Source organism: Eleutherodactylus coqui, chromosome 6 (assembly GCF_035609145.1).
Source record: "Eleutherodactylus coqui strain aEleCoq1 chromosome 6, aEleCoq1.hap1, whole genome shotgun sequence".
Lineage (NCBI taxonomy): Eukaryota > Metazoa > Chordata > Amphibia > Anura > Eleutherodactylidae > Eleutherodactylus > Eleutherodactylus coqui.
This window is the reverse complement of record NC_089842.1, coordinates 24155180-24183178: the sequence shown is the minus strand read 5'-3', so window position 1 is coordinate 24183178 and position 27999 is coordinate 24155180. Positions and strand designations below refer to the sequence as shown.

Here is a 27999-nt window from a genome sequence, read left to right as displayed (position 1 = left end):
GGTGAGGAGGAAGATCCAGCCCATGGCGCTGCAGAGTGATTTCCGGCTGGGGAGCTGCGACACCCTAGTTGGTAATCACATTAATGGTGACCAGATGTCACTGGAAAGTGAGACAAATGCCTGTTTTGCTGGGGTCCCAGTGGAAGGCGGGACACAGGGTCCCAAAGCAGGACTGTCCCGCTTAAATACTGACGTCTGGTCACCTTAATATAGCAATCGTGAACACAAGCTGATCCCCAACTCTTACGTACTACTATTCCTTAGATGTAAATGCTGTTTTCAAGGATTCAGGTGGGACCCTGGGATGGAAGGCCGGACATACAGTAAATCACAGTGTGAACCCAGAGGCTCTCGGGTGCAATAGTGGCCCCCGTAAATACCGCCTTAAATGGGGCGTATTCTGACCCTGCCTAGGGCAGCCCCATCGGTAAACACAGTCCTGGGTACAGAAGACAACACAGAAGAGGATTGTGACTCTTTTATTGTCAGGTGACAGAAACACAGAATGCGGCCACAGATAGTGATAATAGAAGGAGGAGGTTACAAATATGGCCGCCCTGATGGATGCAGGGTCCGGGCCTTCTATTGTTTAGGACAATCCTCACGAAGGACGCATCTCTTATTTTGATCACTCAGAATTACGTAGCCGTCCGCACAGATACATCCTCGTACACAATTTCTAATACACATTCCAGGTGTATAGGTACAGTTTGCTTGGCATCCGACTTGCGCATTGCATTTTGAGAGTGTCTGGTTCTTAGGGCATGACTCTGCAAAATTATAATAATGTTAGTGGGGGAGGGGTGAATACACATGAAGGCATATACAATAATCAGGATGTGAGAGCCATCAGAGATGGCAAAACCTTCTGGGAACCATGTGGGTGACATATTGGCTCAGTGAGTAAGATATAGTGACTCAGTGTTGGGGCATAGGGGATGTAGAAGATGCAGTTGCACCGGGACCCAGGAGCCTTAGGGGCCCATAACATATTTCCTCCATATAGGGAGCCAAGTCCTATGAATAAAGTATTATAATTGGGGGCCCCGTTACAGATTTTGCATTGGGGCACACACACTTATGCCTCTGATCAGCGGTAGTGACTTACTGGATGTGAGATGACTTGGTGGTTATAAAGTTATTCAGTAAGGCCACTGTAACACCCGCGGCCGGCAAAACGCTGCAAATGTAATAGTTTTCAGACTCATGTTCCTGTCTCCAACAGAGGGATTTAGCGCACCCCATCATTGATGAGGTGCGCTAAACGTTGTAAAAAAAGAGCAGACAGCGCTCGAAAAACGAGAGCATGTCTGCGAGGCCCTATTGAAAATGATGGGAGCGTTATACCACGATTACCGCGGCGTGCAAAACGCCACAGTAATCGATGTAAAAAACGGATGTGTGAGAGTGGCCAGAGGCATATGAAGTGGCGCAGTGACTATATAGTGACTCACTGTTACATAGAGGCTCAATGAGTAAGATACAGTCGGTCATTGCTAATATCGTTACTCAGTGAGTAGGATATGGAGGCTTAGTTGTAGCTCTCATGTTTTGGCCCAGAGAGTCAAATATTATTTCTGCTTTTTAGTTTTACAGGTTCCTGAAAACTCCAGAAATTATTATGTCCTGTGGGTGATCACTCTAAGGGCCCCTGCCCACTAGCGGTTTCCTTGCGTGTTTTTTTTTTTTTCCATTCGTTATCGCTGCATTTTTTTTAACACAACCGTTAATGGAACTTTCTAATGTTAAAAACACATCCCACAAAAATCGCAACGCACAAGCTTGCAATGCATTTTTAACATTAGAAAGTCCCATTGACAGACACGTTAAAAAAAGGCAGCGATAGTACATGAAAAGGAAAACCTACGAGAAAAACGCTAGTGTGCTGGGGCCCTAAAGCTAACTTCACACTCGTGAGCGCAATATGGGGCCGTGAATTTCACGCTCCCCACCGCCTTGCATCACTTCAGGGATGAAGGGATCCTCCAGCGCAGCGGTGACAGCCATGGTAGAGGATCACAGAGTCTCTCCCATTGCTTTCAATGGGGTTGGTGCTGCTTCCGTTGACCCCGTTGAGGACTATGGGGCTGTGATGTGAGATAACGCAGCAAGATAGAACCTGCCGTGATTTGTTTCTTGCATCTCATAGTGGAGCCATGTGGAAAATGATAGTTCATGTGTATGGCCCCATTCAAAAGAATGGGGTTCATATTTGCGCAAGATGTCTGCTTCTCGCAACGCACAAATCTTGCACAATTTTCTCGCTCGTGTGACATCTTCCAAAGGCTTTTCTAATTTTTCCATGCAGGTAATTTCTGGGTGATGGGGGGAGCAGAGCGTACTGGATGAGCCGCAGCAATAGCGATCACAGAATATACAGTACATAAGAGTATTGATAGGTGACCGTTATGATGTATAATACTCACCAGTAGTTGGTGGCGCAGTAGTTGGTGGCGGCACTGAAAGTGCATTTTTCAGTATGATGGCGGCACCTGCAAAGCACAAATCAGCTGAATCAGATGTCTTGTTTCCTCCCTGGACGCCTGAAGAAATACCACCATGTGGTGCTCAGATAATACCGCTACACACTATTATAAAGTATTATGGAAGGTAAATATTTATAGGATTTCAGTAAGATGAGCATCTAGGTTTTAGAATAAAGGGCTTGTTTTTTGTCATCTCCTTGTAGATGTGTTCTCAGTCTCAGACCAGTATGTTAACTAGACTGCCCGGTGATCTTGGTTAAAAGGAAAGTTATTGAAAAAGAACGTTATTAAGCAAGTCACAGTTCTGATGCAATATGGGGAGGAAGAAAGACCTTTCTGAAGATGAATTAGTCCAATGTCTTGAAATTTCATAAAACTGAAGAGAGATCATCGAACAGTGAAACATAATGTGAGTGATTCAAAGGCTTAATAAGGAAAGTTTCTGCCAGACAAATTAATCAAAATCCTAACGACCACCTGTCTGTGAGTGAGCTACATGCTCCGCCTTTGATCACATGATGGTAACATCATTACAGGTCCTAAAACATAAAACAGGCCCTGTGATGATGTCACCGTCATCTGATCAGTCACCTGGGTGGGAGGAGTCTGGAATCACATGACCAGGGGGTGATCAGTGTGTGCAGGATTCTTGTGTGCTGGTTGTGATTTAAATTCTTCATCCCTGTTGTATGGGATGAAGAATTTATGTAGCACAGCTGTGTGATGTGCATATAGCAGACCTGTGTGTGACATGCATGTAGAAGATGCATGTGTGTCACATGCATGTAGAAGACGCATGTGTGTGTGATGTGCATGTAGCAGCACTGTGTGTGTGTGTGACATGTGCATGTAGCAGACCTGTGTATGTGACATGTACGTAGAAAATGCACATGTGTGTGACGTGCATGGAGCAGAGTTGTGTGTGGGTGTGACATGCATGTAGCAGATCTGCATATGTATGACGTGCATGTAAGATAGTAACATAGTAACATAGTTCGTAAGGCTGAATGAAGACAATGTCCATCTAGTCCAGCCTGTCTAGCCTCCTGTTTTGTTGATCCAGAGGAAGGCAACCCCCCCCCCAAGAGCAGAAGCCAATAGCCCTTTTGGGGAAAAAATTCCTTCCCTACTCCCTAATGGCAGTCAGACTGTTCCCTGGATCAACCCCTAATAGTTCCTACCTGCCTGTATACCCGGATTAACAAATAATCTTAGATTTATAGCCTATAATATCCTTCCTCTCCAGAAAGACATCAAGTCCCCTTTTAAACTCCTCTAAGGATTTTGCCATCACCACGTCCTCAGGCAGAGAGTTCCACAGTCTAACTGCTCTTACAGTAAAGAATCCCCTTCTATGTTGGTGATGAAACCTGCTTTCTTCTAAACGTAGTGGATGCCCTCTTGTTACCGTTGAAGTCCTGGATATAAACAGATCCTGGGAGAGATCCTTGTATTGTCCCCTCATGTACGTATACATGGTTATTTGGTCGCCTCTTAACCTTCTTTTTTCTAGAGTAAATAGTCCCAATTTGGATAGCCTCTCTGGGTATTCCAGTCCCGTCATTCCATGTATTAGTTTAGTTGCCCTTCTTTGAACCCCCTCCAATACCGTAACATCTTTCCTGAGCACCGGTGTCCAGAACTGTACGCAGTATTCCATGTGAGGCCTGACAAGTGCCTTATATAATGGAAGGATAATTTTCTCGTCCTTCGCCCCTATACCTCTTTTAATACATCCCAAAACTGTATTTGCCTTTGCAGCCGCTGATTGGCATTGGTTACTCCAGTTTAGTCTACAATCCACTAGTACCCCCAGGTCTTTTTCCATATCACTTTTCCCTAGCAGTACCCCATTTAGTGTATATTGGTAACATCCATTTTTGCTGCCCATGTGCATAACCTTACATTTATCAACATTAATCTTCATTTGCCATTTTTCTGCCCAAGCCCCCAGCTTATCTCGGTCCGTTTGTAGCCGCACATTGTCCTCCATTGCATTAATTATTTTGTATAATTTTGTGTCATCTGCAAATATTGAAATTTTGCTGTGCAGCCCCTCTATCAGGTCGTTGATAAATATATTGAACAGAATGGGGCCCAATACTGAACCTTGTGGCACCCCACTAGTGACTGTGGCCCAATCAGAGTATGAACCATTTATTACCACTCTCTGCTTTCTATCATTGAGCCAATTTTTAACCCAATTACACACGTTTTCGCCCAGTCCGAGCTGCCTCATTTTGTATATTAGCCTATTATGTGGCACGGTGTCAAACACTTTAGAGAAATCCAGATATACGAGATCCATAGACTCTCCCAGGTCCAGCTTAGAGCTTACTTCATCGTAGAAACTGATCAGGTTTGTCTGACATGAGCGACCCTTCATGAATCCATGCTGGTGAGGAGTTATTCCCTTGTTCTCCTTGAGGTGCTCATCGATGGCGTCTCAGAATGTAGCAGAGCTGAGTGTCTGTCTGTGATGTCAAAGTAGTAGAGCTATGTCTGTGTGACATACATGCAGCAGATCTGTATGTCTGTATGTGTGACGGGCATGTAGCAAAGTTGTATGTGTGACGTGCATGTAACAGAGCTGTGTGTAATGCACATGTAACAGAGCTTTATGTGTGTGAGATGTATGTAGCTGAGTGCATGCATCTGATCTGTGTGTGTAGGACGTGCATGTAGCAGAGCTATGTCTGTGTCTGTGACATGCATGTAGCAGAGCTATGTCTGTGGGACATACATGTAGCAGATCTGTATGTGTGACATGCATGTTATTGTTACAGAGATGTGTGTGTGATGTGCATGTAGCAGAGCTGTGTCTATGTGATGTGTGTGTAGTAGATCTGTGTCTATGTGATGTGTGTGTAGCAGAGCTGTGTCTGTCATGTGCATGTAGCAGAGCTGTGTGTGGGTGGCGTACATGTAGCAGAGCTGTATGTATGACATGCATGTAACAAAGCTGTATGCGTGATGCACATGTAGCAGAGGTGTATGTGTATAATGTGCATGTAGGTGAGCTTGGTGTGTGATATGCATGTAGCAGAGCTATGTGTGTGATGTGAATGTAGCAAAGCAGTGTGTGTGACATGCATGTAGCAGAGCTATCTATTATCTATCAAACACCTTAGAGGCACAATGATGGTGACGTCATCACAGGTCCTAAACCAGCAGCCGTGTGCTTACAACTCCAATTCCGTTCACTATATTATATTAGTAAGTGGCGCATTGTGCCAGCATAAACACTGGTACTATAATTTCCTAAAAAAATACTAGTCTTATTAAAAAGGCAGCTGTAAAAATGCCGCTGATGTGCAGCAAACAGGTATGTGAAAGTGCCAGTGTCTCTGGAGTGTCACAAACCTCTCAATGTAGGATCCTTCAGAGGCTGGCAGTTGTCACAAAGCTGTAGTTCGGCCACCACGAACCAAACCTCACAAAGAGCAGTGTTTGCAGGCGGCTCAGAAATACATGAAGATGGATCTTCAACCAGTTTTATTCACTGATGAATGCATGCTCCACTGAATAGTTCTTATAGATGGAGATCTGGATGACTGGTGAATGGTGACCCTGTTGCTACAAGACTGAGATGTCAGCAAGGAGTGATGTTTTCCATGGGAATATTGGGAAGCAAGATGGCAGGTTCTTTTAGGGTCCTTGGGGGAAGTCAAAATGAACCCAGAATTATATATGGAGTTCCTACCTGAGTATTTTCTGCCCTGATATAAAAAGAAGAACTATGCCCTCCAAAATAAAATCATTTTAAGGCAAAACAATAAACCATCCCATGCTGTAGAAAAGCCATTGACTACTTGGCTGTCAATGGCTTTATGATTATGACCAAAGCCTTTTTTTTCTGGGAACGCATCAAAAAAAGAAAGCAAATTATGGTTTGAAATTGGATGCACACTATTCCTACAGCTGTCTCACATTTTGTGGACTGCTTTTAAACCCTCTGATTCTATTTAACCAGTTTTGGAACATTCTGCATTACCCCCTCTAGGGCAGGATTTGGACAGATTTGCTCATCAGCATTGAGGACATCGCTACCATAATGGCAAGAAAAAAGTAATTATCCAAAGAAAACACAGACAGTTATAACCCTTAGTAGTGCAGGTCTGTCCTACAGAGAAATTACCAAAAAAGCCACAGTGGGAGCTAGTATTTCCTATACCATCAAATGGAACTTGGAAACTGTAGGAAGAGGACTGGCAGACCAAACACCAGTACAAAACAATTTTTTGAGAGTCAACAGTTTGTGTAATCGGCCCTCACAGCACAAAAGCTTCAAGCACAGCTTAATGCAGCAAAAAATAGAAAAGGATACATTTTAACTGTGAAGCAAAGACTTTAATCTGCAGGTTTGACAAGTACAGTCTGAGTAAAGCCAGGCTCACACAAACACGCGGCACAGCGTATTCTGCGCACAGGTCTTGCGCACATAATTTTCAGTACCAATTTGCCAAAGGAAGCCATGTTGCCGCTCACATGACACTCATAGACTAATGAATCAAAATTTGCCATCTTTGGTACATCACGTAGGGTTTCTGTACACCATTGAGTGTGTGAAAGGATGGTTGGTGTGACACCAACTGAAGACATGGAGAAGAAGTGTGATGGTCTGGGGCTCTTTTGCTGGTTCCAAAGTTGGTAACTTGCACATTGGAGAAAAATGGCTACAACAGCAATTTATACCCCATGCAATACCCTCTGGTGTACAGCTAGTTGGTCAGGGGTTCATGTTACAGCAAGGCAATGATCTAAAACATACTTCTAGGTTATGTCATAAATACTTCTGGAGACAAGAAGAAGCTGGTTGGCTTCAAAGAATGGAATGGCCGGCACAGTCTCCAGACTTAACCCATTGAGCTTGTTTGGGATAAACTGGACAGAAGGGTGAACGTAAAGTAACCTACAAGTGCAGCACATTTGTGAGAACTTCTACAACAATGTGGGGAAGAAACTTCTGAAGAATATCTGAATGTAACTGTAGAAGGAAATCCTTGATTGTTATATCAGCTAGAAGGGCGACTGGGAGAGTCGAAAATCTAGAGTTAATCCATTATTTTTTTATTCATCTTAACTTGTTTATTTGTTCTCTGCTTTCATTTAAATGTGAGACAATAAACTGTAAATATCAATAAAAACTAGCAAAATGTAAGTGTTCTAAAACCTTTGTGTACATGTACTTACAAGTTCAATGGATGAGAGAGTTGTTAAAATCATATCAACGAAGATCTCATATATCACTATGCGACTTGATATGGAAACACAACCTCTTGGTTTTAGGGGAGCCTGGGGCTTATTTACACGATGGTTTTCATGTTCAGTTTTTTGTGAGCCAAAACCAGGAGTGGAGAGAAAGTATAACATAAAGATTTGCACGTCTTCTGTACTTTGGACCCACTCCTGGTTTTGGCTCACAAAAAACTGTTGTGTGAAGGAGCCCTTATATTGTAAAATCATCCCTGCATGCAGCAAATAACAGATTTATGATGGAAATGATATAAATGTCATTATGTGTTCAAAAAGTGAATTCAGCATAAGTTGGAACAAGACATATTGTGTTCATTACAAGATACAACTAATCCATCACCATTTCACTATTATCAGCCCTTCTACTTCTAATAGCATCCACAATGTAACCAAACTACTGAGGATACAACTATCCCTGCACCTACTGTCCGTGCTGGGAAAACAGAAATGGCGTAATAATTAGGAACATTGTGTATGGTGATGAAATAACATCTCCCTGCAATCAGTAACCTACAGTATTAAAAGTGATATAATATAACTATCACATCTAGGTGCGAAATAGTGAGATCTGTAGTGGGCACAAGCCGTGGGTGCCGGGTCACCTATAGCTTCACCTTCAGCAGGGGGCTATGGGATCACACAGGTTGCACACCCCAAAGTCCGGCCCTCGTGGAATGAAATACATTTTATCACTATGCCCATGCTGTACTTCAGGGGGCGATACTGAGACTGTCATTCACAGTCTATTTGCAGGACTGCCGTGTTTCTTCCCCCTTTAGCAGAAATAGCAGCCAACCATGCAACAGAACCGCCATATGTAAGATGGATCCAGCAGCCTCAGTGATGGGACATGGAGCCAAATCACAAGTACACTGATTAGAGGACACAGAGAGAATACGGCTCGGAGGTCACATGACAGCGGGGAGCAGACGCTCTGACACCATATAGAACTCTAAATGTATCTTTGTAGGTAAACAGAGAAAACAACATAAAATGTCTGAAATGAATAGAAAAAATGTTAATTAAGAACTGTCTATAGAAAGAACTAAAAATGTTCCAAAGAGTAGGAATCTGCTTATTTAAATCACCGGAATAATATCACCCAGTATATATATATATTATTACATTGATTAGATGACACAGGGAGATACAGCTTAGAGGTCACATGACAGTGGGGTGCAGTGAAGCCTCTCTGATCCAATATAGAACTCAAAATCTATGTTTGCAGGTAAACGGAGAAAACAACATAAAATATCTAAAAATGAATATAAAAATGTAAATCAAGAATTTTCTGTGGATTAAACCTGAAATGCTTTAAAAAGTGGGAATCCGCTCTAAACACGAAGAAATACTCACTCAGCGACACCAGCAGCAGCACAGAGACCGGTCTCATGGTCAGTTCTGGGGTTTCTCCTTCGTCCTGTAAAAGACAGAATTTAACTAGAAGATTCAGCATTTGTAAGACCTCTGCTTGTTGTCAGTGATGGAGATCTGTCCTCATCTTGAGAATGTGAGGGGTTTGTTACAATGAATCAAAACGGTCTAATAGGACAAGTGACCGATACAAAATATTGTGCTGTGATTACCTGTCTGGATCAGAGAGGCTGTAGGTGAGTAGAAGCAGGTACCTACCTGTGTGATGTGCCGGCTGTGGTCTTCTGCTGGTGCAGGTATGTGCAGGATTATATGGGGCTCTGTGGGTGTCAGCAGGTTGGACTTCTTCCTTGCAGTAAATCTCTATTTAGTTCCTGGTTATGTCATGTCAGACAATGGCAGCGTTAATATCGGGCCAAAACTCATGAAGGTAGTTAGTGGCTTCAGCCGTGTTGGAGACTTTAAACTGATTTATGCTGCAGGGGTAAATAATGCTCTTATATTTACAGACTACATAAAGCTGCAGCTCTGTATTACCTACATCCTTGCCAACTCTCCCGGAACACCCCGGAGGCTCCAGGAAAGAGAAAGTCTTCCTGCACTCCCCAGAGAGTTGGTAAGTCTCCCGGGCAGAGCTGGTTCTGCCACTTGGGTTGTGATTGCTTGGGTAGCTGATGAAAACTTAACTGTGCTTAACTTCTTATTAGTGGAACCCGCTCCTCACACCGTCCGGCACATGTCTGGGCATTCTTGAATCTTCAGTCAATGTGGTTTCATATCTGCGCTGGTACCTCCATTTGGAGGCTGCATTGCAGATACGGCACTAATAACTGGAAGAAACAGTGTTGCAGGCATCACTTTTTTTACAGCAAAATGCTGGGCAGCTGAGCAGAAACCAAATGGATCCCATTATAGTCAATGGTGTCCGTTCGGCACTGTTCCGTTCCTTCATCAGACTGATCTCTGCATCCTGGGGATTGCCCTTTCCTGCTCCCATAACTGAGCAGAAAACCATAACCCCTGATGCAGATGGAAAAGCAGCCCAATCCTCCCCCGTCTCCTGCTGTCCAGCACCTTAAGAAGAGCCAGAGAGTAGGATAAGGAGGACGAATGAAGATACACAGGCTGTCCATCACAGCAGGTTCTATTAAAGACAAGTGAAGAACGAGGTGGGACCCAGAGAGGGAATATTAGTTATTGGGGGGCACAGAGTGGCTCGCTATTATTCCTTGTGAGCATTATAAGAGAATTATTACTGCATGGGAATACTATACATTCTTCCAAAAATCCACAAAGATTTGCTGAATCCACCGGGCCGGCCAATTGTTACTGGCCGAGATTCAATATTTGGTAATGTAGCAAAGTTTCTGGATAGATTGCTCCGCCCCTTTGCAAAGGGAGCCGCCTCGATGTTTTACAGAAGTTGAAAGAAATAGATACATTGGGCCCATTGATAGTCGCGTCTTTTGTTGTGGCATCATTATATACCTCTATACAACACCAGGAAGGACTGGCAGCTGTTAGACACTTCACTACTGCGTGAGACTGGGCCCCGGGGTGAGCTGAATCTGCCCTGTCGCTGCTTGAGTTTATTCTCACATAGAATTAGTTTCCATTTGCAGGGGTACCCTATGAGCAGGGCACAGCCATGGGGTCCAATGTCGTGCCCACATACGCTAATATATATATATATGCACCATTCTGAAGGGTCACACATATACACCTCTGTATATTGGTCTAATGTTGTGGTTTGGTTCCGTTTTATAGATGATATTTTTGGAAGGGATCAGAAGAATCATTAGGGGGATTTCAGCACTTTTTGAATGCTCAATGTGTTGATTCGCAATTTACTGCGCAAGGCCGGGTAACAGCTTGGCATCCTCTATATCTCTAACGCATGCACAGCACTGTCCACATCTGCCATTCACAAGGTGGCGATTGCCAACCAGAACAGAGCATGCGCCGTTCAGAGAACGAAAGTATTACAAATAGATAGAGGGAACCAAGTCCCAACACGCCAATCACAAGATGGCGACCGCTAATCATTTTTGCGCATGTGCACACACTAAAATATCTCAAGGCAAAGAAATCCCACTCTCAACCAACATTCCGCTAGCACTGTAAAATGTAATGGTATCCAAGGAGGCGGCAGCATCAACGGTGTAAAGATAGTAAAAAAAGGGTTTTATTGCTCCATAAAATGGCGACGTTTCGACTTAATCTAAGTCTTTTTCAAGCCTTGCAAAAGGTCTTGCATGCTTGAAAAAGGCCAAAGTAGTGGCCGAAACGTCGCTGGTCTTCTTTTAATGGAGGAATAAAGGTTTGAAAACTATTTGAAAACTCATTTGATGCTGCCTGGTGTACACTTTGTAATCCTGATGTAAAGTTTGTGAACTGTTGACTGTTTATTCAAGTAGACGAGCACTACCGACGATTCTCGGTTTTGCTTAAAAAGCTATCCCTGTGTGGACTATTTTATTTCAACATCTGAATTTATCGCAGGGGACGGAACAATGGCATCATTAGTGACAAAGAGAACTCTAAGGTAAAGTGCAGATTGGGTCTCTCCTATGACACTCCCCCAGCAGTAAGTTGGTCGAGTCCTGTGCTACCCCCTGGGGAAGAGATAGTAGAGACCTGTGACAAGGCCTCAATCTATCCCACTGTCTCCTCGGCTGTGGGCCCGCTCCTCGGACGCTGCACTGACCTGTCTCTCAAGCTGAACTCCCTGTCCTCACGTTGGAGTAAAGAGAATATATATGAGACCATCACCAATACTTTTCATTTTGCAAAGGTATGGTTTTGCAACAGCTGGAGGCCTTTACAAGTTGGGGAACACGACTGTACAAACATTACTTGTTCGGATGAGCACCATGTTTTTTAGTATTTTCTCAGCACTTTGACTTCAGGGCCCCAGGCTCACACAGTTTTCTCCATGGTTATTGTTAAACTAAATCTCCCAACATGCCTCTGCCAGGTTGTCAGGGCATGTAGGGAAATGTAGATCTACAATAGCTAGAGAGTCACATGTTGGAGACCAGTGTCCTACAGCCATAGCACAGGAGAAATTCAAATTGTGTGCCATATTCCTGCTCTGTCTAATAGAACAAGTTTCTGATTTGGAGATCCCATTCTATTATGTCAAAATCTTCTAGAAGGACGCTTTCATAGAGTTGTTCAGACGGGCAACACCATGAATGACACAAGTGATATGGTGAAGGCAGTTTAGCTAAAGAGTAATCAATCCACTAAAATGTCTGATCAAGTGGCGAGAGCCCAGCTGAGCATTTGCAGTCTTGAGATAGAACACAATGTCTCGGACTGTTATAGGAGTAGCCAGTTATACACGCAATGATCTGTACAGACAGCGGGATACAATAAGCCTTTCACTGGGGATATGGAACACAGGAAGGTCCATCTGACGTGTCTTGCAGTTTCCAGGAGCACTTACTGACTAAGCCAAAGGAGAAACAAATAGCTAACAGGAGGAAGTTTAGAGCAAAAACGGCTCATTGTCTTCTTGTTTACCAGGATATCTTAGAGGATGCAGTTCACCGGCCAAATATATTGGGACATTTCCTCTAGAGATCTTCCTTCTCACCTGATAATCCACATAATGTTCTGGCTATGATTTTTCATTGTTGGTATCTCTGGCATTTTAGCCTCTTAACCCCTTACTGAAGGCCCCATCGGGATTCTACGTCATGGCCTGCTGGCCTTAATTCCTAGAGGACGTAGAAATATGCATCCTCTAGGAATAAAGGCCCTGCAGGCTCAGGACGTGATAGCTCCATGCTGCCAGTTACCGGATGTAGCCGACAGAATGGAGCTGTCATCCAGGGCCGCGGGACCCCACCCCCGGTAACGCAATCGCCGGTATCCACCGGATACCGACGATCGCGTTAAAGTCAATGTAAAGTAAAACAAAGTTAAGATTTCAGCTCCCCTTACGGATCAGATCCGTAAGGGGAGCTGAGAGTACTCACCCCCCGTCCTCCGCGCCGTCCGGCATCTTCAGTCTTCTCCCCGGCCCAGACGCATCACGTCACGCGCATGCGCAGAGAGTCGGGAGGCCCGGAAAATTTAAAAGCTCCCTGCTAGTATGAGTAGCTGAGAGCAGGGAGCTGTCACCGGGAGCCGCTGTATGCGGTTCCCGGTCACATGATCGCTGCTATCCAATGGATAAAATGCCTTCAAGCAAAATGTCTGATCTAAAAGCCACCGGCTGCTCCTTTCGGTTTCGGCCCCGTTGTACATACGGACAGAAGATTAGGGCCACAATGGGTATGTTTCTGAACACAGGACAAACGGGGGTATGCATTTTGAGGTGTAAATCCTCATTTTTATGTGCACTATAGAAAAAAATCCTGTGTTAAAAATGACGTATTTTCAAAAATATGAAATTTTATTTTTTAACTCTAAATTGCATTAATTCCTGAAAAGAAACTTTGGGGTCAAAATACTCATGACACCCCTCAGTGAATACATTAAGGGGTGTAGTTTTTAAAATGGGGTCACTTGTGGGGGTATCTATCATTTTGACACTCATGAGCCTTTGCAATCTTGGCTTGGTGCTGGAAAATAAAGTGTTCCTCAAAATGTTGTATCCTACCCGATGATACGCCAGCCCGGGTTGCCCTAGAACTTACCCACAACCCCTATCCCTGCCTACTTGCCTCCACTCCTGGCTAACCCCAGGCGGGCAAGGGACAAAAGGTCTCAATAAAGACTTATGGAACACTTTGTAAACCCTCCATGTAGCTGGCAAACCCAGTTCGTAGGCGAGCGGGTTCACCACACGTGTGATGACAAAGGAACCCACGTAACGCGGCGCCAGCTTCAAGGATGGGACCCTTAATTTGAGATTTTTAGAAGACATGTATACTTTCTGTCCCACCCTGTAAGGTTCAGATACAGACAGACTCTTCCCACTACGCAACTGCATACGACCCCCCCCCCCCCCGTTGCTTCCACGTTTTTCTGTACCTCTCTCCATACTCCCTGCAGCGTATCTGTGGCGACATCAGCTGCAGGACAGACAGATGGAGTAGGGATCACTGTAAGGAAGCGAAGATGCTGACCGTATACACAAAAGAATGGAGATGCCACAGTGGAAGAACAAGTGCAGTTGCCTAGTGCAAACTCTGTCAACGGCAGGAACTCTGCCCACTGATGAGCCTTTTCGCTAGCAAACAACCGTAAATATTGCACTAAATCTTGGTTCTTCCGCTCAGTCTGACCATTAGTTTGCGGGTGGAATGCTGAGGAGAAGGAAAGCGACGTTCCCAGGTTTCTGCAGAAGGCACGCCAAAACTGCAACACAAACTGAACCCCGCGATCAGATACAATGTTTTGGGGACCCCATGTAGGCGAATTATTTCTTTTACAAAAATCTTGGCAAATTCTTTTGCCGAAGGTAGCTTCTTTAAAGCCACAAAATGTGCCATCTTTGAGAACCGGTCGACAACCACTAAGATAGTGGTGCATTGTAGTAGACATGATAATTAGTTGGCGTAAAATGTCTATTGATTTGTAATAAACTAGAAGTATTACGCAGCTGTAGTGATAAAACTCTAATTAGGCTAATGGCTGCATAATTTAATTATGGTAATTGCTGGACAATGGCATGGTGAAAGATGTGTGTTTTATAACTTCAGCCTAATATAAAGCTCTACTACATAAGGAATGAGTTAAATCACATTCCAATACTGAAGAAGTGTATCCAGCCCCTCCCCCACTCTCCAACTTCTCAGACAAAGAATTGCTTTAACTGACCACATGTTGATAGAACAAAGACTGGCTTCTACACTGGACTTGAGAGAGGTGTGGGAAGGGGGAAGGGGAATTCTATATGACCCAGCGAATAAGAATATGTATATGTTACTGATGTAATCTGTTGAACGCCCATAAAGGGCAGGTAAATGTGTTTCAATAAAACCTGAGGCTCTGGAATTGTAACTCCAGAGAGAGCTGGTTGAGATTCAAGGCTGATGACTTGTGTCTAATTGGTTTATTTCATTAGGTGTGCACACTATACAATTAGGAAGCTACAGAATACCCTGAAACCTGCTGGAGAAAAATATGATCCAGCACAATTTGGCGTCCCTGGGTGGGCCGAGTGGATTTGTGATTTCTTCATTCTGGGGCAATACAGAGATCGGCAGATAACACGCAGAACTCAGGGGCCCGAAAATCTACAGAACACGGTAAAATTGCTTTACGTTAATCTACCGATGTGAGCTGACTTCTAACTGTTAATCTGCCATATCTAATCCAGAGTGATAAATCACTGAAAGGCAGGTAATATAGTTCTTTCTACTCGAAAAACACCACCGTGTAACCTGTCTAGGGGTATTCTGTATGCTGTGAATATTGTGTCTGAGACGGTTAAAGATTGTGTATACAAGACCAAGAGACAAATTCTGTGAGGGTTAATGTGTCAGAAGGGCGGACTTGGCTGTATAAGCCTGAGGGAGCGCGCTCGGGGCTCACTCCCTATGTAATAGTGCACAGTTTGCGCTAATACACTTGGAGAGCGAGGCCAGGAAAATTTAAAATAGGCGTATGCACTTATATGATCAGAGCGTGTTATGTGCTCTCATACTTAAGAAGGGATACATAGGGTTTAAAATAGGCGTATTTACGAGTATGATAGAGCGTGTTATGTTCTCATATGTGAAAAGGGATACGCGGAGAATTATAGTCGTGGTGTGAGACGGCTGAAGGCTCCAAATACTGTTAGTCTTGGTCACTGAATATAATCGTCAGTCTTTGTGTATACTCAAAGGTCTTGTTTCAAGAATGTGCAGTGTTTGTTACTGGTGGGCGGGGGGGTTACTGATAAGAGAGTGGGCTGATGTTAAGCAACTGAGCATTTCCCAGTTAACCCTTTTATTCCTTTTGTTTCGTAATTATAGTGTTAATGTGCATTGTGATTTGCGAGGGATACAAGAAGAGATAGGTGGAATTTGGTAAAGGAGTTTTACTGTGTCCAGAAATTTCAAATAGGACAGAATAAGCAGGCAGAATAGAATACGAGATAGAGCTAGGTTGTTTAGGGAATGGGAGAGAAAAAAAGCAAGCAAAGAGAAGGATCAGGAAAGTTGCTGAAAGAAAGGAAGGTTATAGGCAGATAAGCAGGAGGCCCAGCAGACAGAAAGGTGCTTTAGTTTGCTAGGAGGTGGTATAATGTAGGAAAGGGATTCAGGAGCAGAATTAGGTGGGGGGAGGAGGAGAGAGAGTGTCGTGGGGGATGTGTATTGCCTGTATCATGAGCAATGTAATGCCTTTGTGTTGACTATAGCCCATCCCTATAATGGCAGCCGCACTTGCAATGGTTTTAAAACCCCCACATAGTGTGACTCTGCAGCAAGTGTGGTGAGCCCTGCCCCCATCCTGGAATTACTTCCCCCTATGTGCTCACTTTCAGGATGTGTGATGTTACTTCCGGCCATTCCAATCTGGGACAGGACTAAGCTCCACCCCTTCCTCCTCCAGCAGTCATCTTGCCTCACCTGGGAGATTTGTAGCCCCGCCCCTTTCTGCCTCTGGCAGCCATCTTGATGCACTTGGGAGGCCTACATTCCCGAATGCCACTGTATCCAGTGCTAACATCGTGATTGTCTGAAGTAAGGTCTTGTTTGACCAGACTTTGTTACACTCCAAAATGTGGCCACCCTGGATGTGTGATAAGTTCAGGGAAACAAACCTTTGTTCTTCGTGAAGATGCAGCTTAGGGCATAGTAGATGACTAAGCTGGTTTATAATGTATAGAAGATTGAAGTTGATGCATGGAGGACAGAGGCCAGGGACCTATGAGCAGGGGATGCCCTCTCATGGTGTGTTCCCCAGGGCTCTGCTTTCCGCTGCCTGCTTCTCCAATGGATGTTCACACAGATGATGTTAAGGAAGGCTCCTACAGATGGAATAATTTCCCTACAGTCACCCAGCAAACTTTTTCACGCAATTTGCCAAAGTAGTCTTGGTTTTTATGTCAGAAAGAGGGACTGAATTGCTCAGAGTAGGATGTCAATTTATCCGTATTCTTTAGTTTTTTTTTCCTTATGTCTTTGTATATTCTAGTGTCAGTCTACACTGAAACAATAATTACATTCCGACAGGAGAGTGAAAGTTAAACGGTGAAATTCCCTGGATACTATTTCACTGGGTGACTGTAAATTTTGCTTGTGCTGCGCCCCCTTGTGTTAGAAATGCTAACTGCGACCTGAAAAAAGAAAAAAAAGATCTAAAGAATATTTTCGCTCAGATTTTGCTGCATACAATGTCACCTTGACCTACAAAGTGCTTGTTTTTGTGCCTCTTGGTTTCCTTTTTCAACATTGTACTAGTTTGAACCCAAATACTCCTTTTTCAATTGAGTATTCCGGTTCAAAAGGGGGGAGGCATAGGTGATCTAGGTCATAGGTGATCTAGGTGTTGTAGATCAGCTATTGGGTTTAAAACAAATAAAAAATAAAATAAAAAGGAAATAAATGGTTTTGTGCTACAAGATTCTGATCCATGTGAAATAGAACATCAACACGATTATTTAGTACTGATACAGCAAGAAACTATAGGTATGCAAACAGTTACTGGAACCTCTGTTGACAATGCATATGTAGAGCTTTTTGCAGATGGTACCAGGGTGAGAATTGATGACTCCACATCAGATATGCAGTGGTCACACAACAAGATGCCCTAGAAGCAGAAGCTCTGCCTCCGCATGTCTCAGCACAAGAAGCGGAACTGAAGGCCCTCACTGAGGCGTGTAGAGTGGCGAAAGGTAAGTCGGCAACCATTTACACTGACTCCTGGTATGCATTTGGCATAGCTCATGATTACGGCCCAATATGGAAGGCCAAACAGTTTTTTACCTTAGCGGGACAACCAATTGAGAATGGTGCAGCGGTGTAGAGTCTCATGGAGGCCCTACTACTACCCGACAATGGAGAACTCACACCGATTCCTACACTGGAGAAGCGAGAGGCAACACCCTTGCCGACAGCACAGCAAAGGCAGCGGCCCTCAAGCCGTGGAAGAAAGAAGAAAAGATACTGACAGCATGAGTCAGTGGCAAAAACTTTGGACATTGACAGAATTTGGACTTTGATATACTAAAGACTTTACAGTTACAAGCCAGCAAGGAAGGAAAGGATAAATGGACTAAAATGGGAGCAGCAGAAACAGGACCGTGTATGGTGAACAGTCAACAGCACTTGCCTACCACAGTTTCTGTATCCCATGATGGCCCAGCTGATGCACGGAAATACCCACCTAGTAAAGCAGCAATGACGTCGATGCTTGAAAGAGGACGGGCGACTCCTGGGTTCCCTGTAGCTGCTGCATCATTTGTCCAGTTTAGCATGATCTATGCCATAGGTGAGACAGGACAGAAGGGAAAAGGTGCCCAAAAAACACTTGCCTAGACCATTCTACCCATTTCAGGGATTGCAAATTGACTACATTCAGCTCCCACGTGTTGGGAAGTATGAATATGTGCTTGTTGATGATGATGTCTTTGCAGGTTGGAGGCCGACCCTGTTACCAAGGCAAACAAGTAGTTCGTGAACGAGGTAAACTGTGAATATGGGGTAGCAGAAGTGATTCAGAGTCAGACAGAGGTACAGACTTCGCAGGTGAATGTAACATGTCATGTCTGCTCTGGGCGAATCCCAGGCCTTTTACACACTCTTCCATCCTTAGAGTAGTGGAAAGGTGGAGAGACTTAGTGGCACGCTGAAAAGTAAGATATTTAAAATGACGCCGAAAATGGGGCTACTTTGAAAAGACTGTCATCCAATAGCCCTATTCAGTGTTAAATATGAACCCAGGGGGATCATGCATTATCTCCCTACGAGATTGTTTGGGCTAGCCCCAAGGCTAGGTTGTTACTATCCTCAGTAGTTACAATTACAATCTGATGTGTTGACTAAGTATGTGATTTCCGTTGTTAAAGCACTAACCAAAGCCTATGCACAGGTGTTCTCTTCCAGACTCAGAGGCAGACACTGGGACACATATCTTGCAGCCTGGGGACTGGGTGTGTGTCAAGAAGTGCTTAAGGAAGCACCCTCTTGAGCCCCGATCTGATGGTCCCTACCAGGTGCTTCTGACTACAGCCACAGCTGTGAAACTAGCCGAAAGGCTTACATGGATCCACGCTTCATACTGTAAGAAAGCCTTAGATCCGGGAGACCAGTCTTAGTTATGCTGTGGACATTACTCTGGTTAGGGCTAGTGAGAGAAGAGGGTGGCAACTGGAATCCTTAGTCGGAAGAGTATGAGGGTATGGTTACCTCCTGGTATAACTCGTCCAACACTCAAGTAGCCGCATATTCCTTTGACTATTGTACTGTAGTCCCGTGCCTAGGCGCAAAATCCCACCGCAGGCCAGATTTAGCTCAGTCCAGCTGGTTATATGACTTATATACCCGGGGAATACAATATGTTTGCGCCACTGATAAAGTCTGGGGAGAAGACTGCTGTTATTGGGGATTAGTGGGATGGAACGCAGGAACAGACTGGTCCTATAAACCGCAAACTGCCTTAAATAAGAAAGATAAGAGCGGGAAATCCCTAATTAGTCGTATAACCCTCCTTGAGAATAATAAGGACAGCAGGTATTGGAAGGCTGAACTTAGTATGTTGCTTGGTTTTAATGCGGTTCTTACACTAACCATGAAAAAATCCAAGCCCGGGGGACGGGGGGACTTACAGTTTGGGGACATACCGGTACGGGAGGACAGATCCCTTAGGGAAGTTTAAAATAAGGGATATGGTAGATGCTCCCGAATGGAGGCCTTTACTTAGTCCCGTGCCCATAATTAACCCCCTCCGCCGTAAGATAAAGACCTTGACGAACATGATGATCATAGCCGACCCTACCTTTGAGGACACCTTGACAGTAGCGACTGGCTACTCTGACCAGAATTCCTGGTTGGAGTTGATGAGGTACAACGCTAACAAGAGCAATAAGTCTAACTGTTGCGTGTGCGGTAGTGCCCGACCGCACTTGGGGACGGTCCCTCTGAATCTCCCTGTAGATGCTGAAGAGTGTTTCCTTAGTTTCGTCATTAGCACTTCCACCAATTACACTGTTTGTGAGAAGTGGAAAAAGGAATACTCTATAACAACTTAAGTGTTTTGCACCGGAGAGAGTATTACTAACTACCCTGGAAACTACACCTGCCATGCAAATGGGCAGGGTGGAGGGAGATTTTTGGGGAACTCACTAACAGATATTGCTCTTCCTACGGTATGATAGGAGGGTAATGGATGCAGAATCAGGTCCAGTCCTTGGGAGACGTTTTACTCTCTTCTCACTAGAGTGAGAAGAGAGACTCCTGGTGGTAGTTTTGACCTACACGTGTACATTGACGTCATAGGACAGCCAAGGGGGGTATCTGACGAGTTCTGAAAATTAGAGACCAAGTTAAAGCTGGATTCGAGTCAATTTTCTGATCATTATGGTAAATAAAATGTTGACAGGATTAATTATGTTTATTATAATTAGCAGCGGTTAATACATTACACTAGAGATGCCTTATAGGGACTAGTCGACCAATAGGACCTACCTTGACTATGACTTTTCAAAATAGAATGGCCTTAGATATGATTTTAGCTAAAAAGGGGGGTGTCTGTAAGATGATAGAGGAGACTTGTTGTACCTACATCCCAGACAACATGTGACCCGCGGGTAAAGACGCAGTTGCCATTAAGAAGCTGACCGTACTAACTAAAAAGAGCTAATCTTTGGGACCAGTACTTTCCATGGATAAGCGGTGGCAAAGGATCCTGGCTCAGATGGGCGTCGCTGTTGTATGTGCACTGATTATCTTTTCCGTTTTAGTCTGCTGTTTTATCCCGTGTCAGAGAGACCTGTGAAACTGCCGCTGGAAAAAGGCGCTCCCACAATGAGTTTTCTGGATGCATCCCCAGAAGGAGTGGACAAGTCCTACACCCCCTTGAAGACCCTAAATCGAACCTTCAACGTGCTCCAGTTATAGGCTCACGCGCAGAGAACTGGGAAAATTTGTCTGGAAGTGTTAGAGGATAGACATTTTAAGGGGGGATTGTAGTAGACATGATGATTAGTTAGCGTAAAATGTCTATCGATTTGTAATAAACTAGAAGTATTGCGCCGCTGTAGTGACTTTAACTCTGTAGAGGCTAATGGCTGCATAATTTCATTATGATAATTGCTGGACAATGGCATGGTGAAAGATGTGTGTTTTATAACTTTAGACTAATACAAAGTTTCACAGCAGCCTCTAAGAGTTAAATCACAATACTATATGTATTGCTTGTATTCATCTTGGATGTTTCCCCAGCCCTGCCCCCACACAGAAACTTCTTAAATAACACTGAAACTACATAAACAAAGACTGCCACGTACACATGAAATCCTTTAGCTTGACTGCATGCTAAGAGGACAAAGTCCACACTACACTGGACTTGAGAGAAGGTGGGAAGGGAGGTGGGGAATTCTATATGACCCAGCAAATAAGAAAATGTATATGTTACTGATGTAATCTGTTGCACGACCATAAAGGGCAGGTATTATGTGTTTCAATAAATTAGGGCTCTGAGGATGATAACTCAGAATAGCTGGTTGAGATTCAAGGCTGATGACTTGTGTCCGATTGGTTTCTTTCATTATGTGTGCACACTATACAATTAGGAAGCTACAGAATACCCTGAAACCTGCTGGAGGAAAATATGATACAGTTCACTCCCATGCGCTCCCTCCACAGTGATAGGGTCCTCCCATGCGCTTCCTCCACAGTGATGGGGTCCTCCCATGCGCTCCCTCCACAGTGATGGGGTCTTCCTGTGTGCCCCTTCCACAGTGCTGGGGTCTTCATGTGTGCTCCTTCAACAGTCATGGGGTCTACCTGTGTGCCCCCTCCACAGTCATGGGGTCTTTTAATGTGCTCCCTCCACAGCGATGGGACCTCCTATTTTTTTTTCCACAGTAAGTGTCCTCCTATAACCCCCTACAGTAACAATGTAATCCTCTATATGTCTTAAAGTGGTAATGTCCTCCAATATGCTGCCTCCACAGTGATGGGGTCTTCCTATGTGCTCACTGCACGGTGATGGGGTCTTCCTATGTGCCCCCTCCACAGTGATGGGGTCTTCCTATGTGCCCCCTCCACAGTGATGGGGTCTTCCTATGTGCCCCCTCCACAGTGATGGCTTCCTCTTTTGTACCCCCTCCACAGTGATGGTGTCTTCCTATGTGCCCCATCCAGAGGGATGTGGTCCTCCTATGTTCCATGTCCACAGTGATGGGGTCTTCCTATGTGCCCCCTTCACAGTGATGGTGGCCTTCAATGTGCCTCCTCCACAGTGATGGGGCCTTTTTATGTGCCCCCTCCACAGTGATGGGGTCTTCCAATGGGCCTCCTCCACAGTGATGGGGTCTTCCAATGTGCCCCCTCCATAGTGATGGGGTCTTCCAATGTGCCCCCTCCACAGTGATGGGGTCTTCCAATGTGCCCCCTCCACAGTGATGGGGTCTTCCAATGTGCCCCCTCCACAGGGATGGGGTCTTCCAATGTGCCCCCTCCACAGTGACCTTTTCATGATTATAGTGTCTTCCTATGCTCTTCCCACAGTTATAGTGCCCTCCTATGTGCTCCTGTAGTATTAAATCCCCTTTACTTGAGGGCGGAGCCTGACCACTAAGCGTGATGGAAGTGTAAGAGGAGAGCTCTATCACAGCGGCACCTTCCCAGGACCTTACTAGTGGCAAAAAGCAACAAATATAGGGGAAAACGGGCAAGAAGAGAGGAGGAGAATATCAGGAAACTCCCAGACCAAGTAGAGGACAGTTGGATCTACATTCATTGGAGGGTGAAGACTGTGAGCATATTTTTAAAGTATTTATGAGAGAGCTGATATCGTTCACCATGCGTACTGTGCTGTCAGACTTAACAGAGATCAAGGGGAAGGTAAGACACATATGCCGTCGGGTGAAAGATTTAGAGTCCTCCTCTGCTTCTATTACCACTCACTCCCTGGAGATGGCGCAAGTAAATAAGGAACAGCATAGCATACCCACCTGAATAGAGCACTTACTATGCAGGAGGACTTAGAAAACCGCAATAGGCGCTGTAATGTGCGCATCAAAGACCTGCCAGAGTATTGGGCTGGGCGCCCTGCCTAAGGTGGCAAAAGAGATCTTTGCGCTCCTACTAGGAGCTGACAGGGCAACTACTATATCTATTGAACACATTCATAGGGCACTCAGACTACCACTCGCTGTGTCAAAAACACCAAGAGACATTATATGTAAGCTGCTTTCATTTCCAAGTGCTTTCCCTATGTTGAAGGCTGCAAGAAACTGCAGAGATCTGCAATATACAGGTGCACCCTTACAGGTTTTCCAGGACTTAGCCCTGTTGACCCTAGTTAAGCACCACTTCTTGCGCTAAGTACTGGAGGCTCTGAGGGCTAGGGACATAAAATATGCTTGATTGTTCCCTTTTGGCCTAGGAATTACCCATAGGGGCCAGACTAAATATTGGCTCTCCAGAAGATATACCGAGCTGTTGGCAGCTTCAACTGAACCTGATAGGCCTTCCATGTTGGTTGCCTTTTCCGAAGCTGTGCAGATTTTCATGATTAGAGACACCAGAGAGTTGGCGCTTAGTGGGAAATTCTAAGTCTCTGAGAGGCAAGAAGAAGAAAAATAGAGTTGAAGTCTCGGGTAGTGACACCTGATTTCATGGACACTCTCGTAACTTTGATTACTCTGATATCTCACTGGTAGTTCTAGTTCGGGTTTTGGCTAGCTGTTATAAGAGCTCTGGCTGGGAGTCTGCACCTGACAGCACATACCGGACAGTTGAAGTCCAGGTGTGGGTGTCAGTTTGTTGACTCCTCCCCGGGTTCTTTACGGGGGTTCTCATACCCTTTGCTAAGACATGTTTTTGTTCCTATTTCAATGTAACTGCTTCAAGGTATAGGAACATCTTATATATTGTTTATTTCTCCTATCACAAGAGGTACCTGATCGTGCCTTTCTGATCAGGCTGTTTTTGATTAAAGGGGTTGTCCCGCGGCAGCAAGTGGGTCTATACACTTCTGTATGCCCATATTAATGTACTTTGTAATGTACATTGTGCATTAATTATGAGCCATAGAGAAGTTATAAGAAGTTTTTCACTTACCTGCTCCGTTGCTAGCGTCCTCGTTTCCATGGAGCCCGCCTAATTTTCGGCGTCTAATGGCCAAATTAGACGCGCTTGCGCAGTCCGGGTCTTCTTCTTTTCTCAATGGGGCCGCTCGTGCAGGATGCCGGATCCGTGTAGCTCCGCCCCGTCACATGCCGATTCCAGCCAATCAGGAGGCTGGAATCGGCAATGGACCGCACAGAAGCCCTGCGGTCCACGAGGGAGAAGATCCCGGCGGCCATCTTCAGCAGGTAAGTAAGAAGTCACCGGAACGCGGGGATTCAGGTAAGCGCTGTGCGGTGTTCTTTTTTAACCCCTGCATCGGGGTTGTCTCGCGCCGAACGGGGGAGGGGTTGAAAAAAAAAACCCGTTTCGGCGCGGGACAACCCCTTTAACATTCAACTGCAAGCTTGCAGTTTGATTACCTCGCCCTTTATTTCTGAAGTGGTTCTAAGTTTGTTGGGAACCAGTTCTAATCTCATACGAGATAGTTATTACCTCTATTCCTCGCGAATAGACCCTACATTTTTTCTTTCCTTCCTCCCTACTTGTGTCTCTCTTTTCCCTTTCCCTTCCTCCCACCGCCCATCTATTGTCCTGAGGGTAGATCGGAATAGGCTCTTGGTAGTACAAATCACATTTTTACTGTGTAATGCATTTGTTTTCTTTTGTACATATCTTCCCCACCGGTCACCTGACTCGGTATCCAACGGCTGGCCTACCTCTCATCTCCTGGCACTAGGATGGAAGGTCTGCGGGTAACATCTTTCAAGGTAAGGGGCCTCAACTAACCCTTTAAAAGGCATTCTTCTTCTATTAAAAAGGCGTTTTGCTTTCATAAAAAAAGGTACGACGTACTTTAAACAAGATAATCCCCCCCCCCCCTCCCCATCCCCTTGCCAGGGAGGCATTTACCTTAAAGGTTTGATATTCACATCCCACCATCAAAGAAAGGTTTCAACTCTCTATAAATCCATATACTTTGGATTTTTATGTTTAACATTAGTCTTAATAAGTTTTATAAGCTTCGTTATAGCGATGTTTTATAATATGTTTAAATAGGAATTTTTATATTATTAATAGTGCTGTTCCTTCCCTTCTTTCTTTATTTCCCATTCCCTGTCCTCCCCTTGTTTAAATACAGATCATATTAGTAGTCTATGAGCAAATGAAACACCAATATAATATCAATATAGAGAGTATGGAGTGAGAGCGTTATAGTTTATATGCCATCATGGGTACATTTAAACTTTTGGTAGAATGCATCACGGTGCCCCTCTGGTATCCTATGGAGATGGATCTTTGTTTATTAGTGACAAGGCATGACGCCTGACGCTGGTTTGGACGTCAGTTCTCTAATGGAACGCACCGCTGTGTTCCTTTCACACAGCGTGTCTCCGCATACGGGTCATGTGATACGGCCCCGAGCGTTTGACAGCTCAAGGAGGCGGATCCTTGTTTACTAGTCACAAGGTACGCCTCCCAATGCCGACTCCGGACACGAGTCTCTTTATGGAACGCATCGCTGCGCTCCTTCATAGCGTGCCCCCGTAACACGGGTCACGTGGTATAACCTCTGACGTCGGCACCTGAAGTCGACTCTGAGACGCTCTATAGCGCGTCATGATGAATCGTCATCTTCCGTTGCCAAAAATGGCGCCGCACACCGGAACGAAGCACAATTCCAGTGACCTTTGGGGAAGGGTATGTAGTTATTGACTGTGCTATTTATATCATGCTTTGCTGACTTCATTTATGCTTGAGAAAGGCGTCTAGCATGCCGAAACGCGTTGCATTTTGTTCCACAAGTATTGCTCTGTTTTTTTGTTATATGAGGCTGTGACCTCTGATTGTATTAATAAATGTCTTTTTTTGGTTCTAATCTGCAATTGACCGTTGAAATCTTTTAGAAAATCGGTCTTTTTTCTATGTGAAGTAGCGCAGGATTACCGTTTTTTTCTGTCTCTACCTTTATACTTTGTCTGTGAGACTCGATATGCAGATGTGGAGGTCAGATTCCCGTTTTTCAAAGGCTTGATTAATAATATTAAGATGACCATTGTGAAGCTCTGTGCTCCTAATATTAATCTTTAGTTATAGAGCACCAACTTATTCCGCAGCGCTTTCAAGCATGGGATAAATGCAAACAATACAACAATTACAATGTGAGATACAATCAATTTGAAACAAATAGGGTGGGGGTAATACAGGAGGTGCCAAAGGAGGGGGGAGCGAGGCATGGGATCACAGGCACTAGCGGATTTCATGTGGAAATCAGTGATTAGAAAGCAAACGGGGTGTGGCAGTAAGGTGGTGCCAGGGTAGAAGTTGTATGTGATAGGCAGAATGGAAGGTTTGGGGAGCCATAGGGTCTGTAGTTGGCGGCATCGGTCGGGTCAAGGGTTGGTTTTGTTAAGCAGAGGGAATATGATAGAGTGTTTAAATGAGGAGGGAAAAGTGACAGAGGTAAGGGAGAAGTTGCAGATTTTGGTGAGGTGAGTAATGAGAGCTGGGGAAAGGGACCGCAGGAGGTGAGAGGGGAGAGGGTTGCTAGTGCAGGTGGTGGGGTGAGCAGCGGAAAGCAGCCTTGAGACTTCTTCATTTGTCATTAGTTCTAACATAGAAAGTGAGTAGGTGCTGGATGCAGTGCTGAGGAGACTGGGATCGGGGCTAACCATGCAGTTTTTGGAGATTTCTTTTCGGATGTTGTCAATTTTTTCCTTTGAAATAGGTAGCTAGTTCTCCAGCAGTCAGATCCATCATGGGGGCCTGTTCTTTGGGGTACAGGAGGGAGTAGAAGGTCTCGAAGAGTTGTTTGGGGTTGTGGGACAGTGAGGAGACAAGGGAGGTGAAATAAACTTGTTTGGCATGGTGAAGGGTGAGGTTATAAGTTTTAAGCAGGAAATTGAAGTGGAGGCAATCTGCGAGCAGCTTTGATTTTCTCCATAGCCACTTGGTGCAGCTAGAGCACCACCAGATAAAGCGCGTTTGGGATGTGAGCCAAGCTTGCCGTGGTCTGCGGTTGATGGCTCGAGTCATGAGCAGTGCCACTTCATTCAGGGCATAGCTAAGGGTGGTGTGGTAGTGTTCGGCTGCCAGGTTAGGGCAAGGGATGAGAGAGATAGGGGACAGGGAGGACTGAATGGTTTTCTCCAGTCCATTCCTCTTTTCAGAGGTTAGAGCATTTATTTATCTCCTCTGGTCTCCTAACCTACCTAGACAAATCCTGTACTGACCCAATGACAATCTCTGATGATGCCCTGTTACATGTGGACCTGTGCCCTCTTCAGCTGACCCCACAGGAATGGAGGTGGCGATTCAACACTTCACTATTGGACTCTGCTGAAGAGAGAGCCTGCCTCACCAAACTTATTAATGAGTATTTCCAACTAAATTTATTAGGGGGCCTTGGGATTCCCATGGTGTGGGAAGCTCATAAGGCTTTTGTGAGAGGTTTGATGATAGCGCTGGGATCCAGAATTAAAAAGCTACAACAAAAGGATATAGATAATCGTTTCCCCAAATAGCAAAACTGGAACAAGTGAACGATCAGAGAATACCCACGATGTAATGGGATCTGGTATGAGTGGTAAATGAGGCAAAAATACATGAGAGCAGGTATGGAGATGAAGGAAATTTGCACCTGGACAGGAATGTTAAATAGAAATTCATGGCTAAGGGGTGGGCCTAGCATCTGCAGGAGA

The 27999-nt window shown here is 44.8% G+C and overlaps 1 protein-coding gene across 5 annotated transcripts in view; it reads right to left on the bottom strand.

Annotated features, from left to right (window-relative positions):
- Positions 1–27999, bottom strand: part of LOC136631958 (venom serine protease inhibitor-like) — a 125293-nt gene that overhangs the window by 67225 nt on the left and 30069 nt on the right. Inside the window, exons 1-4 of one of the 5 annotated variants that reach the window (XR_010793104.1) lie at positions 9375–9557; positions 9099–9162; positions 2427–2492; positions 465–770 (exon numbers count right to left, since the gene is read on the bottom strand). The exons of 2 other annotated variants lie outside the window; for them this stretch is intronic. Coding sequence is in view for 2 of the 3 variants with exons in the window: in XM_066606476.1 (XP_066462573.1) it covers positions 583–770; positions 2427–2492; positions 9099–9162 (318 nt within the window). In the remaining variant the exon portion in view is untranslated. Of the gene's footprint in view, positions 1–464; positions 771–2426; positions 2493–9098; positions 9163–9374; positions 9558–27999 lie in introns of those variants that run through there. 2 more of the 5 variants (XM_066606476.1, XM_066606478.1) reach the window with 2 other exon arrangements.